Genomic DNA, 19308 nt, shown 5'->3' on the forward strand with positions numbered 1-19308 from the left:
CCCTGAATGCAACTTTTTTTTCTGTAACCTTGAGTTGGTTTTGTTTTTTGTCTTTCTGAGGTTTACCTGCAAAATGAGTATGATGCAACACACTTTTTAGTGTTTTATAAAAATTAAATAAGATAATGTGTGTTACTTGCTTAGCACAGTACCTGCCACAGAACATATACTTAATTAATATTTGTAATCTTTCATTACTGACTCTCCTGCTGGTTTGAAAGAGTTTCATGAAAGCAGATAAAACATTGTCTTCTTTATAATAACAGTGTGTCATACCATGCCAGTAAATACTCCACATTTGTAATATTAGAAGAAAATTTGGGCTTTATATGGGCAGAATGGTTTTATTAATTTATCACTATTTTCTCTAGAATCAGCGATAGACAAGGCCACTTTAAACTTGAGACTTTGTTTTCCTTTATGTAGATTTCTGTATAATAAATCTGTACTAAATGAGATCATATCTATCAATATATCCATATAGTTGTTTTCTCATGTTAGGGTAGGGGTTTTTGCCCCCCCCCCCTTTTTTTTTGGTAAGTAGTGAAAGAGAATACTAGGAGAAATAGATGGGAAATATCTAAAAATTAGAAAAGGCTCAGAAAAGATGGTGGAGAAGTAGGATGTGAAGATCACCTTCCTCCCCACAAATATGTGAAAAATACATCTACTTGCGAAGTGGCTCCTGGAGAACACCTTCTGAATGCCGGCAGGAGACCTCAGACCTCCAAAAAGGCAAGAGAATTTCCATGTAACTGGGTAGCACAAAGGAAAGAAGGGAAAAAGAGAGACAAAGAATCCTGAGCAAACCAGTCCCTCTGGGAGGGAGCTGTGAGGGGGGGAAGGCTCCCACACACTGGGGAGCCCCCTCAATGGCGGGAAAGGACAAAGAGAGCCTTGGAGCCCTCAGAAGAGAGAGCAACAACAGGTGAGCTGAGGGCAGAGTGGAGAGATCCCTTCATGGAGGAGTCAGGCAGCACTCCCCAGTGAGATAAGCTAATCTGCTCACGTGTGGCAGCAGTGGGCCTGGGCACTGAGGCTTGGGCTTCAGAGAACAGATACCAGGCAGAGAGCTGGGGCTGGCTGCATGACAACAGCCTGGGGGGCTGGTGTGCCAGCAAGCTAGGAGGGAGTTTGGGGAAAATCCTGGGCCAGATGGAGAGTCAGAGGGCTTTTGTTTGAGAGTGCTTCAGAGGAATTTCCCTTTCCGCGAACTCACAGGCTGTGAAGCTGCACAACCCGCACTGCTGGATCGAAATGCCACCCACCAGATCTCAAATCCCCTCCCTGCCATGCACAACCAGCCCCGGCTACTGCCCACCAGCCTGCCCGCTACTCCACTCCACTCTCCCGCCATGCGCCGCCAGACCCCGCTGCCTGCCCACCTGCTGCTGCCAAGGGTCCTGTGTGTAAGGCAAATCGTTGGCCATACCCTCCTCGAAGCAGGTCAAGCCAACCAATTCCAAGGGTCCTGCGATCAGGATCAACTTCCCTGGGAGAATGCACAGCACACCTCAGGCTCATGCTGACCTCTGCTGCTACAAGCACTCCTGCAGATTTTAGTTAGACTGCTATATCCCTCCATAACCCCCAACCTGAAGTTGCAAGTGAGTCCCAATCACTCTCTTTTGCCCACTCTTGCCTGGGCTGGGAACTGACACCTGAGAGCAACCCACACGCAAAGTAAGGACCAAAACCAAAACTGATCTCCGAGGACTGAAGGACCAAAGAAGAGAAAGACAAATAGCTTCAGGAGGAGCAGGTTTTATGCCAACAATAGGCTTGATAGACCCTGCATCTGTGGATCACCTGAATAAATGAGTGTTCCTACAATAGAGACTGTAGACATGTGGGGCAACTGGGGACTGTGGGGACAAATACACACAAGACTAATACCAGACCACCGTCTGAGCTCTTGACAGTCCTCTACACAGCAGGTGCTGAGCCCTACCTAGAAGTATTGGAGGACTTCTTAGTATATTTGTCTTGTTTCTGGTTTTAGGTATTTTTTAGTTAAATCTTTACTGTATATATTTGTACATGGATTTGCTTGTAGTTGGTATGAGTACTCTCTTTTTTCTTTTCTTTGCTCTTTCTTTCTCTTGTCTTTGATTTCTTTTCCTTTTCTCTTTTTTCAAGTGCAAGTGTACATACCTCCTTGTGCGATTTTGACTGATTAGAGTTGCTTTTACTACCAGTCTTGGGGATCTTTCTATCCTTTCCCCTTCTTCCCTTTTTCCTCCCTTTTTCTCTTTACTCTCTTTCTACCTCCTTTTTCTCCATGCCATGCAACTTCCAGGGTCTTAGTGTCCTGGCTGGGGGTCAAACCTGGATCTCTGAGACAGCAGAGTGGAGTCCAGGACATTGGACCACCAGACAACTCCTGACCCCATGGAATATTAATTAGCAAGGGCTCCCCGAGAGTTCTCATTCTCAACACCAAGCTCCAAATCCAACCAAAGGCCACCAAGGTCCAGTGCTTGACACCTCAAGCCAAACAGAACAGAGATAAGAGGGATTTCTATGAGGCAGCATAGGTGAAAGAGACAGCAAATATGATAAATTAGACAAAATGAGAAAACAAAGAAACACCTTGCCGGAAAAGGAGCAACATAAAAACCCACAAGACGAAAGAAATGAAGAAGAAATTGGAAAATCGTCTGAAAAAGAATTTAGAGTAATGATAGTAAAGATGATCCAAAATCTCAAAAACAAAATACAGAAAATACAAGAAACATTCAGTAAGGACCTAGAAGAACTAAAGAGCAAACAAATAGTAATGAACAACACAATAACTGAAATTAAAAATACTCTAGATGGTACAAACAGCAGAATAACTGAGGCAAAAGAATGAGTAAGTGAGTTGGAAGTTAGAATGTTGGAAATAACTGCCACAGAGCAGGAAAAAGGAAAAAGAATAAAAAGAATGGAAGACAGCCTCAGAGAACTTGGGGATAACATTACCCATAACAACGTTCAAATCATAGGCATCCCAGAAGAAGAAAAAAAGAAAAGGCGTGAGAAAATATTTGAGGAGATTATGGTGGAAAACTTCCCCAACATTGGAAAGGAAATAATTAACCAAGTCCAAGACACGCAGAGAGTCCCATACACAATAAACCCAGGGAGAAACACACTGAGGCACATATTGATCAAACTAATGAAAATTAAACACAAAGAAAAACTATTCAAAGCAGCAAGAGAGGAGGAAAGATGGCGGCAAAGTAGAGGGACGTGGAATGCATCCCTCTCCACAGATGCATTGGGAATGCACCAAAAGACGCAATAATTCCCACAGAGAACCAAATGAACACCAGCAGATGACCTCAGACACCAGAAAGGGCTGCAAGGATCCCGACATAACCGGTAGGGAGGCATTTACAATGGCTCAAAGAGGGTGAAGCAGCTGAGCTATGGCAGACGGGAGGGAGTGAGAAACACACGGAGGGTCCGCACCACGTCTCAGCATTCCTGGACTGAGATGTCAATTCACAGCTGGACATGGGGTCTGGGAGCAGGAGTGTGGGAACCGGAGAACTGGTTCAGGGTGAGAAACATTCTTGGCAGTGGGAAAACGGACCAAGAGGACAGGAGGGAAGAGGTCCGCAGGGAGGAGTGCCTGCCCCTGAGAACTGCTGGGCCATGGTGGCAGCTGGAGGCTCCTGGCTCATGGGCCGGGGGGAGGAGCCACGGGCATAGCCGCTCTCTCTCTCTCTCTCTCACTCTCTCTCGGTGCCTGCAACGGGCAGAGGAAGGACCCCTGTGGGCCAAGCTAAGGCACTCAGATATAACAGAGGCCCTCAGGCAGGGCTGGCTTACAGTGCCAACAGCCGAGAGCAAAAAGCCTGGAGAGAGGCCCAACTCTGAGACATTATGTTTACACCTGAGCCACCGGCATCCCTCCGCAACAGGCACCTCCACGCCCGACTGAACCGCCATGACCCAGACAGTGTGCCACTGCTAATTCACTCCCAGGGGAAGGAGCCACTACTGTACCCTCTCCCTCCCCACACACCAGTGCTTACAGATGAACAATAAAGGAAGCTCTGCTGGTCACAGAATAATACAAAAACCCAAGGTGGGTAAAAGGACACTTACAGCTGAGAACCCAAGGAAACAGAAATATTAGTATTAATTCTCTTGAACTGCTCCATTCTGGAGTCAGTTCTAGTTTTTTTTTTCTGTTCTTTTTTTTTTTTTTTCCTTATTAATTGCGATCTTAGTCCTAAGGGATCTACAAGTTTCATAACATATTTTTTTATTCTATTTTATATTCTGTTTTTATTTTTAGCCTTTTTATATATTTCTGTCTCTTGCTAAGTTTTCTGTAGTGCTGACTATATATCTCTCCTACCTTCTTTTCATCTCTACCTTTTGTACATTTCTATTTCTTTCTTTTTATTTTCATATTTCCAGTCACACTGTGCTCTTCTGTTGCCCTGTCTTCTATCCGTTTTTAGTTTATTTTATCTTAACATACTTATAAGCAATATTATCAATCAGCTCAGTCTCCTTGCTTTAATCTCCAGGTGACACACCACCTTGGTATTTATTATTAGGTTTTTGTCTGTATCTTAGTTCTAAGTATAATTGTCTAATTTCATTCTGAGACTCTCCAGTCTGTCTGGTGGTACTCTAGCTCTTTTTTATATTTGATCTTAGCTTTCAATATCTCCCTGGATTGGTGTTTGTGTGTGTGTGGTGTTATTTGTTTGTTTGTTTGTTTTTGCTTTTGTTTCTGTTTTGTTCTGTTTTGGTTTTGAATTTCTGTTGGTTTCTTCTTTGAATGTCTGATAGCATACTGGGGTTCTTCTGTCAGGTCTTTCTAGTGCCTTATGTTCTACTGGATTCAGTATTGGTGTGTCTTATACATGTATGTGTCTCCTAGACTTAATATTTGTTTGACTCAACACTCTGCCATTAGTCTGGGGCTTGGACAGTCTTCTTGAAACCCCTTTATTGCCAGGACAAGCAACCCCTGAAGTTTGGACTACCATGAGAAAACAAAGAAACACCATGCAGGCAAAGGAGCAGGAAAAAAACCCACAAGACCAAATAAATGAAGAGGAAATAGGAAAATTGCCTGAAAAAGAATTCATGGTAATGAGAGGAAAAATAATAAAAATCTCAATAACAAAATACAGAAAATACAAGAAACAGTTAATAAGGACTCAGAAGAACTAAAGAACAAACAAACAGCAATGGACAACAAAATAACTGAAATTAAAAATATTCTAGGTGGTATCAACAGCAGAATAAGTGAGGCAGAATAACAAATAAGTGAGTTGGAAGATAGAATGGGGGAAATAACTGCCACAGAGCAGGAAAAAGAAAAAAGAATAAAAAGAATGGAAGACAGTCTCAGAGACCTTGGTGATAACATTAAGCGCACCAACATTTGAATCATAGGCATCCCAGAAGAAGAAGAAAAAAAGAAAGGGTCTGAGAAAATATTTGAAGAGGTTATAGTGGAAAACTTCCCCAATATGGGAAAGAAAATAATTAACCAAGTCCAAGAAGCACAGAGAGTCCCATACAGAATAAACCCAAGGAGAAATACACCAAGGCACATATTAATCAAACTAATGACAATTAAACAGAAAGAAAAAATGTTAAAAGCAGCATGAGAAAAGCAACAAATAACATATAAGGGAAAACCCATCAGGATAACAGCTGACCTTTCCACAGAAACTCTTCAGGCCAGAAGGGAATGGCAGAATATACTGAAAGGCCTGAAAGAGAAAAATCTAACAGCCAAGAATACTCTACCCAGCAAGAATCTCATTCAGATTTGATGGAGAAATCAAAAGCTTTACAGACAAGCAAAAGTTAAGAGAATTGAGCACCACCGAACTACCCTTACAACAATTGCTAAAGGAACTTTTCGAAGTAGGAAACACAAGAGAAGGAAAACACCTACAAAAACAAACCCAAAACAATTAAGAAAATGGTAATTGGAACACACATGTCAGTAATCACCTTACATGCAAATGGATTAAATGCTGCAACCAAAAGACACAGACTGGCTGAAGGAATACAAAAACAAGACCCTCCTATATGCTGCCTACAAGAAACCCACTTCAGACCAAAGGATATATATAGACTAACAGTGAAGGGATGGGAAAAGATATTCCAGGCAAATGGAAGTCAAAAGAAAGCTGGAGTTAGCAATACTCATATCAGACACATTAGACTTTATTTATTTATTTATTTTTTTGGGCACACGGGCTTAGTTGCTCCGCGGCATGTGGGATCTTCCTGGAGCTGGGATCAAACCCGTGACCTCTGCATTGGCAGGCGGATTCTTAACCACTGCGCCACCTAGGAAGCCCGACACATTAGACTTTAAAATAAAGACTATTACAAGAGGAAAGGAAGGACACTACATAATGATCAAGGGATCCATCCAAGAAGAACATATCACAATGGTAAATATCTATGCACCCAACATAGGAGCACCTCAATACATAAGGCAAATGCTAACAGCCATAAAAGGGGACATCCACAGTCACACAATAATAGTAGGAGACTTGAATACCCCACTTACATGAAATGACAGATCATCCAAATAGAAAATAAATAAGGAGACACAAGCTTTACATGACACATCAGACCATCTCGACTTAATTGATATTGATAGGACATTCCATCCAAAAACGACAGAATACACTTTCTTCTCAAGTGCACACGGCACATTCTCCAGGATAGATCACATCTTGGGTCATAAATGAAGCCTCGGTAATTCAAGAAAATTGAAATCATATCAAGCATCTTCTTCTCTGACCACAACACCATGACACTAGATATCAATTACAGGAAAAAAGCTATAAAAAATACAAACACATGGAGGCTAAACAATACACTATTAAACAACCAAGAAATCATTAAAGAAATCAAAGAGGAAATCAAAAAATACCTAGAAACAAACGACAATGAAAACACAACAACCCAAAACCTATGAGACACAGCAAAAGCAGTGCTAAGAGGAAACTTTATAGTAATACAGTCCTACCTCAAGAAGCAAGAAAAATACTGAACAAATAACTTAACCTTACACCTAAAACAATTAGAGAAAGAAGAACAAAGAAACCCCAAAGTGAGCAGAAGGAAAGAAATCATAAAGATCAGAGCAGAAATAAATGAAAAAGAAAGGAAGGAAACAGTAGCAAAAATTAATGAAACTAAAAGCTGGTTCTTTGAGAAGATAAACAAAATTGATAAACCATTAGCCAGACTCATCAGGAAAAGAAGGGAGAAGACGCAAATCAACAGAATTAGAAATGAAAAAGGAGAAGTAACAATGGACACCACAGAAATACAAAAGATCATGAGAGACCTTTACAAGCAACTATATGCCAATAAATTGGATAACCTAGAAAAAATGGATAAATTCTTAGAAAAGTACAATCTTCCAAGACTGAGCCAGGAAGAAATAGATACTATGAACAAACCAATAACAAGTACAAAAACTGTGGCTGTGATTACAACTCTCCCAACAAACAAAAGCCCAGGGCCAGATGGATTCACAGGCGAATTCCATCAAACATTTAGAGAAGAGCTAATATCTATCCTTCTCAAACTCTTCCAAAATAGACCAGAAGGAGGAACACTCCCAAACTCATTCTATGAGGCCACCATCACCCTGATACCAAAACCAGGCAAAGACGTCACAAAAAAAGAAAATTACCGACCAAGATCACTGATGAACATAGATGCAAATATCCTCAACAGAACACTAGCTAACAGAATCCAACAGCACATTAAAAAGATCATACACCATGATCAAGTGGGGTTTATCCCTGGGATGCAAGAATTCTTCAATATAGGCAAATCAATCAACGTGATACATCATATCAACAAAATGAAGGATAAAAACCATATCATAATCTCAATAGATGCAGAAAAAGCTTTTGACAAAATTCAGCATCCATTTATGATAAAAACTCTTCAGAAAATGGGCATAGAAGGAAATTACCTCAGCATAATAAAAGCCATATATGAGAAACCAAAAGCCAACATCATTCTCAATGGTGAAAAACTGAAAGAATTCCCTCTAAGAACAGGAGCAAGACAAGGGTGTGCACTCTCACCATTATTATTCAACATAGTTTTGGAACTTTTAGCCAGAGCAATCTGAGAAGAAAATGAAATCAAAGGAATCCAAATTGGAAAAGAAGAAGTAAAACTGTCACTCTCTGCAGACGACATGATATTATACATAGAAAACCCCAAAGACTCTACCAGAAAGCTGCTAGCACTAATTGATGAATTTAGTAAAGTAGCAGGAGGCAAATTTAATGCGCAGAAATCTCTTGCATTCCTATACACTACAAACGAAAGAGGAGAAAGAGAAATTAAGGAAACTCTCCCATTTACCAGTGCAACAAAAAGAATAAAATACCTCGGAATAAGCCTGACTAAGGAGGCAAAAGATCTGTATGCAGAAAACTATAAGACACTGATGAAAGAAATCAAAGATGACACAAACAGATGGAGGGACATACCATGTTTTTGGATTGGAAGAATCAACATTGTGAAAATGACTGTACTACCCAAAGCAATTTACAGAATCAGTGCAATCCCAATCAAATTACCAATGGCATTTTTCACAGAACTAGAACAAGAAATCCTACGATTTGTATGGAAATGCACAAGACACCAAATAGCCAAAGCAAACTTGAGAAGGAAAAACAGAGTTGGTGGAATTAGGCTTCCTGACTTCAAACTATACTACAAGGCTACAGTAATCAAGACAGTATGGCACGGGCAGAAAAACAGAAATATAGATCAATGGAAAAGAATAGAGAGCGCAGAGATAAACCCATGCACATATGGGCACCTTATCTTTGTTAAAGGAGGCAAGCATATACATTGAAAAAAGCCATCCTCTTTAATAAGTGGTGCTGGGAAAATTGGACAGCTACATGTAAAAGAATGAAATTAGAACACTGCCTAACACCATATACAAAAATAAACTTAAAATGGATTAAAGACCTACATGTAAGTCCAGACACTATAAAACTCTTAGAGGAAAATATAGGCAGAACACTCTGTGACATATATCAAAGGAAGATCTATTTTGACCCACCTCCTAGAATCATGGAAATAAAATCAAGAATAAACAAATGGGACCTAATGAAACTTAAAAGCTTTTGCACAGCGAAAGAAACCATAAACAAGACAAGAAGGCAACCCTCAGAATGGGAGAAAATACTTGCCAATGAAGCAATGGACAAAGGATTAATCTCGAAAATATACAAGCAGCTCATGCAGCTTAATACCAAAAAAGCAAATAACTCAATCCACAAATGGGCAGAAGACCTAAACAGACATTTCTGCAAAGAAGACATGCAGATGTCTAACCACACATGAAAAGATGCTCAACATCACTAATCATTGGAGAAATTGAAGTCAAAGCCACAATGAGGCATCACCTCACACCAGTCAGAATGGCCATCATCAAAAAAATCTGGAAACAATAAATGCTGGAGAGGGTGCAGGGAAAACGGAACTCTCTTGCACTGTTGGTGGGACTGTAAGTTGGTACAGCCACTGTGGAAAACAGTTTGGAGGTTCCTTAAAAAAACTAAAAATCAAACTACCATATGACCCAGCAATCCCACTCCTGGGCATATACCCAGAGAAAACCATAATTCAAAAAGAAATATGTACCACAATGTTCATTGCAGCACTATTTACAATAGCCAGGACATGGAAGCAACCTAAATGCCCATCAAAAGATGAATGAATAAAGAAGATGTGGCACATATATACAATGGAATATTATTCAGCCATAAATTGCAGTGAAATTGAGTATTTGTAATGAGGTGGATAGACCTAGAGTCAGTCATACAGAGCAAAGTAATCCAGAAAGAGAAAAACAAATCCTGTATGCTAACTCATATATATGGAATCCAAAAGAATGGTAGTCATATACCTAGTGACAGGGCAAGAATAAAGATGCAGATGTAGAGAATGGAATTGAGAACATGGAGCGAGGGGGGCATAGGGGAAGTTGGGACGAAGTGAGAGTTAGCATTGACATATATATAGTACCAAATGTAAAATAGATAGCTAGTGGAAAGTTCCTGCATAGCATAGGGAGATAAACTCATTGATGGGTGATGACTTAGATGGCCAGGATAGAGAGGGTGGAAGGGAGTTGCTGAAGGGAAAGGAAATGGGGATATATGTAAAAATACAGCTGATGCACTTTGGTGTACCTCAAAACTGGCACAGCAGTGTAAAGCAATTATATTCCAATAAAGAGCTTTAAAAAAATAAAAATAAATAACCTACCAGGATATGCTGTATAGCACCAGGAATATAAGCAATATTTTATAATAGTTTTAAATGTGACATCTTTAAAATTTTTGAATCACTGTTATACACCTGACACTAATATAATAGTATAAATCAACTATACCTCAATAAAAAGAAACTGTTAATAGTTGGCAAAAATGTAAATAAATAAAAATTACACAGAACTTTATTCAAAGATTTCTGATTCAAGATAGTTGACTAGGCATCAAATTGGCAAAAACTGAAGTTTCATTATATCAGGTGTTGGTCTTGGAAATTTAAAGTTTTATATACATCCATTGGTGTTTCTGGTTTGTCAGCTTCTCCAGCACCTAATCTTTTGGTGGACAAATTAACTGGATCAAAATATAAAGTGCTTACACTCAGCAGTTTTACTCATTCATATTTATATGTGTTACTTTGTATGTTTACAAAGATATTTGCTGGAACATTGCTTGTAATAAAACATTGAAAGCATCCTGAATATCATCAATAGAGGAACATATAAAAAGAGTAAATATCTCTATAGTATAAAATACTCTGTGGCAGGTAAAAAGAATAGGGTAGATCTATACCAATAATCTCTATGATATGTTGTCAAGAGGAAAAGAAGCAACGTATACATAATATATGATTTACATATTTTAAAAGTATGTTTCTGTAGGTATAGGTGTGCATATAAATGCATCGAGAAGAGTGGTTACCTCTCAGAAGGTGACTGGGATAGGGTAGAAGTCCAGGGAAATTTCAGCTTTATTTTTTTTTTGTTTTCATTTTTAAAAAATTTTTATTGAGGTATAATTGATTTACAATGTTGTGTTATTTTCAGGTGTACAGCAAAGTGAATCGGTTATACAAATACATATATCCACTCTTTTTGATTCTTTTCCCATACAGGCCATTACAGAGTATTGAGTAGAGTTCCCTGTGCTATACAGTAGGTGCTTATTAGTTATCTGTTTTATATATAGTAGTGTGTATGTGGCAATCCCAGTCTTCCAATTTATCCCTCCTCCCCTTACCCCCTGGTAACTGTAAGTTTATTTTCTACATCTGTAACTTTATTTCAGTTTTGTAGATAAATTCATTTGTAGCCTTTTTTTAGATTCCACAGGTAAGTTATATCAGATGGCATTTGGCTTTCTCTGTGTGACTTACTTTACTCAGTATGAGAATCTCTAGGTCCATCCATGTTGCAGCAAATGGCATTATTTTGTTCTTTTTTATGGCTGAGTAATATTCCATTATATATATATATACACCATATCTTCTTTAGTCATTCCTCTGTTGATGGACATTTAGTTTGCTTCTGTGTCCTGGCCACTGTGAATAGTGCTGCATTGAACATCAGGGTGCATATATCCATTTGAATTATGGTTTTCTCTGGGTATATGCCCAGGAGTGGGATTGCAGGATCACATGGTAGGTGTATTTTTAGTTTTTTAAGGAATCTCCATAGTGTTCTCCATAGTGGCTGTACCAGTTTGCATTCCCAGCAACAGTGCAGGAGGGTTCCCTTTTCTCCACAACCTTTCCAGCATTTATTGTTTGTAAACTTTTTGATGATGGCCATTATGACCTGTGTGTGGTGATCTCATTGTAGTTTTGATTTGCATTTCTCTAATAATTAGTGATGTTGAGAATCTTTTCATGTACTTTTTAACCAGCTGTATGTCTTCTTTGGAGAATTGTCTGTTTAGATCTTCTGCCTATTTTTATGTTGGCTGGTTTGTGGTTTTTTTTTTTTTTGATACTGAGTTGCATGAGCTGTTTGTATATTTTGGAGATTAATCCCTTGTTGGTTACTTTGTGTCCAAATATTTTCTTCCATTCTGAGGGTTGTCTTTTTGTTTTGTTTACGGTTTCCTTTTCTGTGCAAAAGCTTTTAAGTTTAATAAGATCCCATTTGTTTATTTTCATTTTTATTTTCATTACTTTAGAAGGTGGATCAAAACAAACCTTGCTACGATTTATGTCAAAGAGTTTTCTGCCTATGTTTTCCTCAAAGAGTTTTATAGTATCTGCCACTTTACCAAATACACTGATGAACTCTAGTAGTTTTCCAGTAGCATCTTTATGATTTTTCTGTGTATAGTATCATGTCATCTGCAAATAGTGACAGTTTTACTTCTTCCTTTCCAGTTTAGATTCCTTTTATTTCTTTCTCTTCTCTGATAGCCATGGCTAGATCTCCCAAAACTGTGTTGAATAAAAGTGGCAAGAGTGGACATCCTTGTCTTGTTCCTGATCATAGAGGAAATGTTTTCAGCTTTTCTCCATTGAGTATGATGTTAGCTGTAGGTTCGTCATACATGGCCTTTATTATGTTGAGGTAGATTCCCTCTAAGCTCACTTTCTGGACAATACTATGAGATTAGAAATTGATTACAGGGGAAAAAACTGTAAAAAACACCAACATATGGAGGCTAAGCCATATGTTACTAAATATTCAGTGAATCACTGAAGAAAGAAATCAGAGGAAATCAAAAAATACCTAGAGACAAACAACAACAAAACCACAACAATCCAAAACCTATGGGACATAGGAAAAGCAGTTCTAAGAGGGAAGTTTATAGCAATACAATCTTACCTCAGGAAACAAGAAAGATCTCAAATGAACAACCTATCCTTACACCTAAAGCAACTAGAGAAAGAAGAACAAAGAAAACCCCAAGTTAGTAGAAGGAAAGAAATCATAACGATAACAGCAGAAATAAATGAAACAGACAAGGAAAACAATAGCAAAGTTCAATGAAACTAAATGCTGGTTCTTTGAGAAGATAAACAAAATTGATAAACCTTTAGCCAGACTCATCAGAAAAAAATGGAGAGGATTTGAATCAATAAAAGTAGAAATGAAAAAGGGGAGGTTATAATGGATACCACATAAGTACAGAGGATCATAAGAGATTACTACAAGGAACTATATGCCAATAAAAAGGACAACCTGGGGGAAATGAACAAATTCTTAGAAAGATACAACCTTCCAAGACTGAGCCAGGAAGAAATAGAAAATATGAACAGACCAATCACAAGTACTGAAATTGAAACATTAAAAATCTTCCCACAAAGAGAAGTCTAGGACCAGATGGCTTCACAGGTGAATTCTATCAAACATTTAGAGAAGAGTTAACACCTACCCTTCTGAAACTCTTCCAAAAAATTTCAGAGGAAGGAAAACTCCCAAGCTCATTCTACGAGGCCACCATCACCCTGATATCAAAACCAGAGAAAGTTATCCCCATAAAAGAAAACTGTAGGCTAATGTCACTGATGAACAGACATGCAAAAATCCTCAACAAATTCAACAACAGATTAAGAGGATCAGACACACTGTTCAAGTGGGATTTATGCCAGGGTTGCAAGGATTCTTCAGTATATGCAAATCTATCAATGTTATAAACCACATTAACAAACTGAAGAACGAAAACCGTATGATCATCTCAATAGATGCAGGAAAAGCTTTTGACAGAGTTCAACACCCATATAATCTTTTCATTTTTTATTTAAATTTTTTAAGTTTTAAATTGTGGTAAAATACGAAGCATGAAACATACTATCTTAACTATTTTTAAGTGTACAGTTCCTCAGTGTTAAGAACATTCACATTGTTTGTTACAGTTAACAGTCATATTGTTAAGTACATTAACCTAACTCCAGAGCTCTTTTCATCTTGCAAAATTGAGACTTTGTACCCATTAAGTATCAATTCCCTGTTCTCCCCTTTCCCAGTACCTGGCATATACCATTCTTTCTGCCTCTATGAATTTGACTACTGTTGGTACCACATATTAGTGGAATCATACACTATTTGTCATTTTCTGACTATTGTATTTCATTTAGTGTAGTGTGTTGAAGGTTCATCCATGTTATAGCATGTGTCAGAATTTCCTCCTTTTGAAAGGCTGAATAATATTCCACTGTGTATATATACTGCATTTTGTTTATCCATTCATCCATAAATGGAGACTTGTATTACTTCTGCTTTTGGCTGTTGTGTATAACACTGCTATGCACATGGGTGTAAAAATATTTCTTTGAGCAGGCTTTCAGTTATTTGAGGTTTATACCCAAAAGTAGAATTAGTGCATAATAATGAAATTGTTTTTAATTTTTTAAAGGAATCACCATGCAGTTTTCCATAGTGGCTGCACCATTTTACATTCCAACAGTGCACAAGGTTTCCAGTTTTTCCACAGTGTTGCCAACGCTTGTTATTTTTTGTTTTTTTGACAGTAGCCATCCTAATGGATGTGAGGTGGTATTTCATTGTGGCTTTGATTTGCATTTCCCTAATGATTAGTGATGTCGAGTATCTTTTCATGTGATTTTTGAGCCTGTTGCCCATTTTTAAGTCAGCTGGTTTTTTGTTGTTGAGTTTTAGCAGTTCTTTATATGTCTGGATATTAACTCTGTGTCAGATGTATGATTTGCAAATATTTTCTCCCATTTCATAGGTTGCCTTTTCACTCTGATTGTATTCTTTCATACACAAGATTTTTAAATTTTGATGTAGTCCAATTTATTTTTATTTTTGTTACTTGTGCTTTTGGTGTTATATCAAAGAAATCATTGCCAAATCCAGTGTTGTAAAGATTTTCCCCTATATTTTCTTCTAAAAGTTTAATATTTTAGGGACTGTCCTGGTGGTCCAGTGGTAAAGAATCCGATTTCCAGTGCAGGTGATGAGGGTTTGATCCCTGGTCAGGGAAGTAAGATCCCACATGCTGTGGGGCAGCTAAGCCTGTGCAGCAAAACTACTGAGCTCATGCACTTCAACTAGAGAGCCCGTATGCCACAAACTACAGCTCACGTGCTCTGGAACTTGCTGCCACAATTGCAGAGGCCATGTACCCTGGAGCCCATGCACCACAACTAGAGAGAGAAAACCTGCATGCCACAGCTAGAGAGAAGCCCGTATGACACAATGAAGAGCCTGCATGCCACAATGAAAGATACTGCATGCCTCAGTGAAGATCCTGCATGGCTCAGCTAAGACCTGATGCAGCCTAAATAAATAATATAATATAATATAATATAATAAATATTTGTTTAAAAATTTTTAAAAGAAGTTTAATACTGTAGCTATTCCGTTTAGGTCTTTCATCCATGTTGAGTTCATTTTTGTGTATGGTGTAAGTTCAAGGTCCAATTTCATTCTTTTGCTTATAGATATCCAGTTGTCCCAGCACCATTTATTGAAAAGACAATTTTTTCCCTCCATGGAAAGCTCTTAGCACCCATATATGCGAGAATTTATTTTTAGACTCTTTTCTGTTCCATTGGTGTATATTTGTCTTTATTCTAGTACCACACTGTTTTGATTATTGTATCTTTGTAGAAAATTTTGAAATCATGAAGTATGAGTATTCCAGGTTTTTTCTTCTGTTTCAGAATTGTTTTGGCTCTTCCGGGTACCTTGATATTTTGTATGATTTTTCGGATGGAGTTTTCCATTTCTGCAAAAAATGTCATTGAGATTTTCATAGGGATTGCATTACATCTGTAGATCACTTGGGGAGTTTTGCCATCTTAACAATATTGAGTCTTCCAATCCATGAACTGTTTGCATTTAAAATAATCATTATCTACTGGTATATTATTTGTGTAATGAAGCATATTTAAATTTTTAAAGGAATTGTTGGCATAGGGAATTGGTAAATTTCTTTTTATTCTTTCAGTTTTATTGAGGTATAGTTGACATTCAGCACTGTGTAAGTTTAAGCTATCCAGCATAATGACTTGAGAAGGCGGTCAAAAGTTAGAAACTTCCAGTTATAAGATAAATTAATACTGGGGATGTAATGTACATGATGACTATAGTAAACAGTGCCTCTGTGGTTGAAAGTTGCTAAGAGAGTAGATCCTAAAGTTCTCACGACAAGGGACTGGTAAATTTCTAATGTCAGTTCATGTATCTTCACTTAATGGATTTCATGTTCCAATATTTATAAATTGGCATAAGTTTTGGAGAAAAAAAATAAATTAGTAGTAGAGAAATGATTATCTGACTCTATGTATTCATAAAAAAATGTTTGTGGCATGATAGAATCAGCAATTGAATTAAATAATTTGTTGTTGACAAATAGGCTTATTTAGACATTTAATGATATTACCTAAGCTCAGATACAGTTTTATCTTTCCTGTTTTGCTCATACACAAACTTTAGCTTCATTAATTTAAAAAAAGTTATTTTATTCACACCACTTAAAATTGTGTCTCATTGAACAGAGCATCTGTTGGGTTTTATTTCCTGAAGATTATCTGTGAACGTTTTAAGTCATCAGAAAATATTGGTAAAGCTCAACTGTTCCACATTGACATGCTTTTACAAAGGAAGGAAGAAATGCTTGCCAAGGAGAAGATTGAAGAAATCATTAAAGGTCAGTAGATTTTCTGCAGGTGTTTTAGAAAGGTGTTAATATGCATGTAATTCTAAGATGAATGTCAATACAGTAGCAAAATCCTCAGGTCAACAGATTTTTTTCCTTTTCTCACTTTTTTTTTTCTCCTTAATACCCTTTGACTGTAACAACTCACCTATCCAGATTCCATATATCTGACAAGCTAGAATGAAAACTAAACAAAGATAACAAAATATCAACAAAAACAGACAAACCTCTGAGCTTAAAACTCATGTGTAATGGAAAATTGTGAGGTTATAAGCCTAATTCCATATTTCAGTTTGATCTCAAATTAGCTGTGTACCTTCAGGCAAGTCAATAATATCTCTGGATCTTGGTTTTTTACAGCTATAAAATGAAGGTTGTGAACTATATTCCTAGTTTTTAACTTCTTTTTAGCAGCAACAGCATCCTTTTATGATGCAATTATATATGAACCCTGCCCCCCATAAAACAGACTAGAGTTGCTGTGGTTAAAGCAGAGATGTAGAGCCAAATCTCAGCATTCCATTAATCCCCCATCTCTCTGCAGAACCCTGTTCCCTGAAGAACACAGATAGTACGATCCCATTATTAGAAAATTCTTGCCCTGATCTGCCCTTCCAGCTCTCTGTATATAGAGAGATATAACTGGAATGATAGTCACTAATGTTAACACTGGAATTTATTCTGAGTGGTGGCAGTTTAGGTGATTTATTGCTGTCTGTTTTTTTAACAGATTGCTTGAATTTTTATAATTATATATCATGTTTTTGTAAAAACAAAGTCATTGAATTTTTTTAAAGTAAGTCTTTTGACTAGATAATCTCTAAGAGTCTTTTGAACTCTAGTTTCTATAAACTATATTTTACTTATGACACCCTTCCTCCATATCCTTTCTAAGAATCCCGTTATTTTTAGACCCAGTGTTGATAAACTTGGTTATTCTGGTTTTCCAACCCTCAGCATTTTAATGGTAGCATATTATAAAAGGAGAAAGGACCTACAGGGAAACATACAGATAACCTGATCACAAGAGAGGGAAAACCTTATAAATTGTATAAAGCAATTTTAAATATTTAAAAAAATATAATAATCTGTACTATATAATAATTACTGAAGGCATCATTATGATATACTAACAGTATAATAAAATACAATAGTTGTTAGTGTTGACCTTGAATAGTCAAGCACAAGTTAAATTGTGCTTCAGAAAACTAGAAAGTATGTTTAGAAAAACATAATTCATAAAACATTTTTAGAAAATTAAGAACTTTGCTTTAGACTTTTTAAAATTAAAAAAAAATTTATGTTTAATGAAAGTAAACTCCCAGTTAACTAGAAAACTTTGTTATCCAGAATAACTAATTTTCTAAGATTACAGTTAGCCAAAATTATATTATAGTATATAATTATACACGTATACTTTCAAAATATTGTCATATTTTAAGTAGATATTTTACATATCTTTTTTCTCTCGTGTGAGTATTTTTAACTAAGTCATGGAACAAACTATGTCTGCTGAGGGGTCAGAGACTCGCAGTTTTATAATCAAGATTTTCGTGGAAATTGATAGTGCCAAAGGGGTGGAAGTGAAAGGGGTATAGAATTCTATTGTAGCTTAAACTTTACTTTAGTATGTGCTAATGCATTTGAACCCTGTAAATGTCTAGACCAGAAATGATCAGACATGAGTTACAATTTAAAGTAATAGAGTTTATGTGTAAATGTGGTCTTAAAGTATTTTACAAAGGTGCCGAGACCAGCTCGGCGACTCAAGGTGAGTGACGGGTGCCGCAAGCTTGAAGAAAACACAGACATAGACTGAAGAGAAAAGTGGGACCAGGGGACTCAAGACCGCTAGGGTCAAGAGCCTTGCTGACTCATCCCACGTTGCTTTTATTGGTTTCTCGGCTAACATTCTCAGGTTACTCCCATAAACAATCAAAGGCCTCACATGACTGGGGCAATTATCTTTGTTTGCCTCCTGGGTCGGAATTGAGCAGGTGTGGATTTGAGCTGGGTGTGGATTTGAGCTGGGCATGGAGAGTAAAACAGCCCTGGGGGCAGGAGACCTCTCTCAGATATTAGGGGTCTGTGCCCCACCCCTGTTGGCCCCTCTGCGACTGTGCCTGTCTTAGGTTGTTCCTCCTCTGAGGAATCTTACCCGTCTTTGGCTAACCAGCCATCCTTCAGGGCCAAACAGGGTGATATTAGTCTCCACGCCCCGCACCCTCAGCTCCTCCACTGCTCAAGCAGGACATTCTGAATCCCATTGCTCAGCCCACATACTTTAACATTTTCAAGGTTTCAGAAAGGCTCCTGAATGTCTTCCCACACAAAGGCTTTAAGGTATAATTGGCCTTTCTTGTGAACTTGATCTGATCTAGTTAGTACAAAATAGTATAAACACTTCTTACTAATGATTTCTAGCATTGCTGTCTGTTCATTGATAATACCATTAAGGTACCAGATGATGATCAAATTTGAAACATAGAAAATACGTTAAAAAGAGACTAGGCTGGAAAACTATTACAGATTGATGGGCGAATTACAGTGATTCTAGCAAACTCTGTATTATATAATCAACTTTGCTAGTAAATCTAAAATTGATGATGAAAAC

At 37.6% G+C, this 19308-nt stretch overlaps 1 protein-coding gene across 1 annotated transcript in view; it reads left to right on the forward strand.

The window, feature by feature from the left end:
* TEX11 (testis expressed 11) overlaps positions 1-19308 on the forward strand; it is a 338452-nt gene that overhangs the window by 193656 nt on the left and 125488 nt on the right. Inside the window, exon 15 of the mRNA XM_057717635.1 lies at positions 16534-16685. Within this exon, the coding sequence (XP_057573618.1) occupies positions 16534-16685 (152 nt within the window). The remainder of the gene's footprint in view (positions 1-16533; positions 16686-19308) is intronic.

Source organism: Hippopotamus amphibius, chromosome X, assembly GCF_030028045.1.
Source record: "Hippopotamus amphibius kiboko isolate mHipAmp2 chromosome X, mHipAmp2.hap2, whole genome shotgun sequence".
In the NCBI taxonomy this organism is placed as follows: Eukaryota; Metazoa; Chordata; class Mammalia; order Artiodactyla; family Hippopotamidae; genus Hippopotamus; species Hippopotamus amphibius.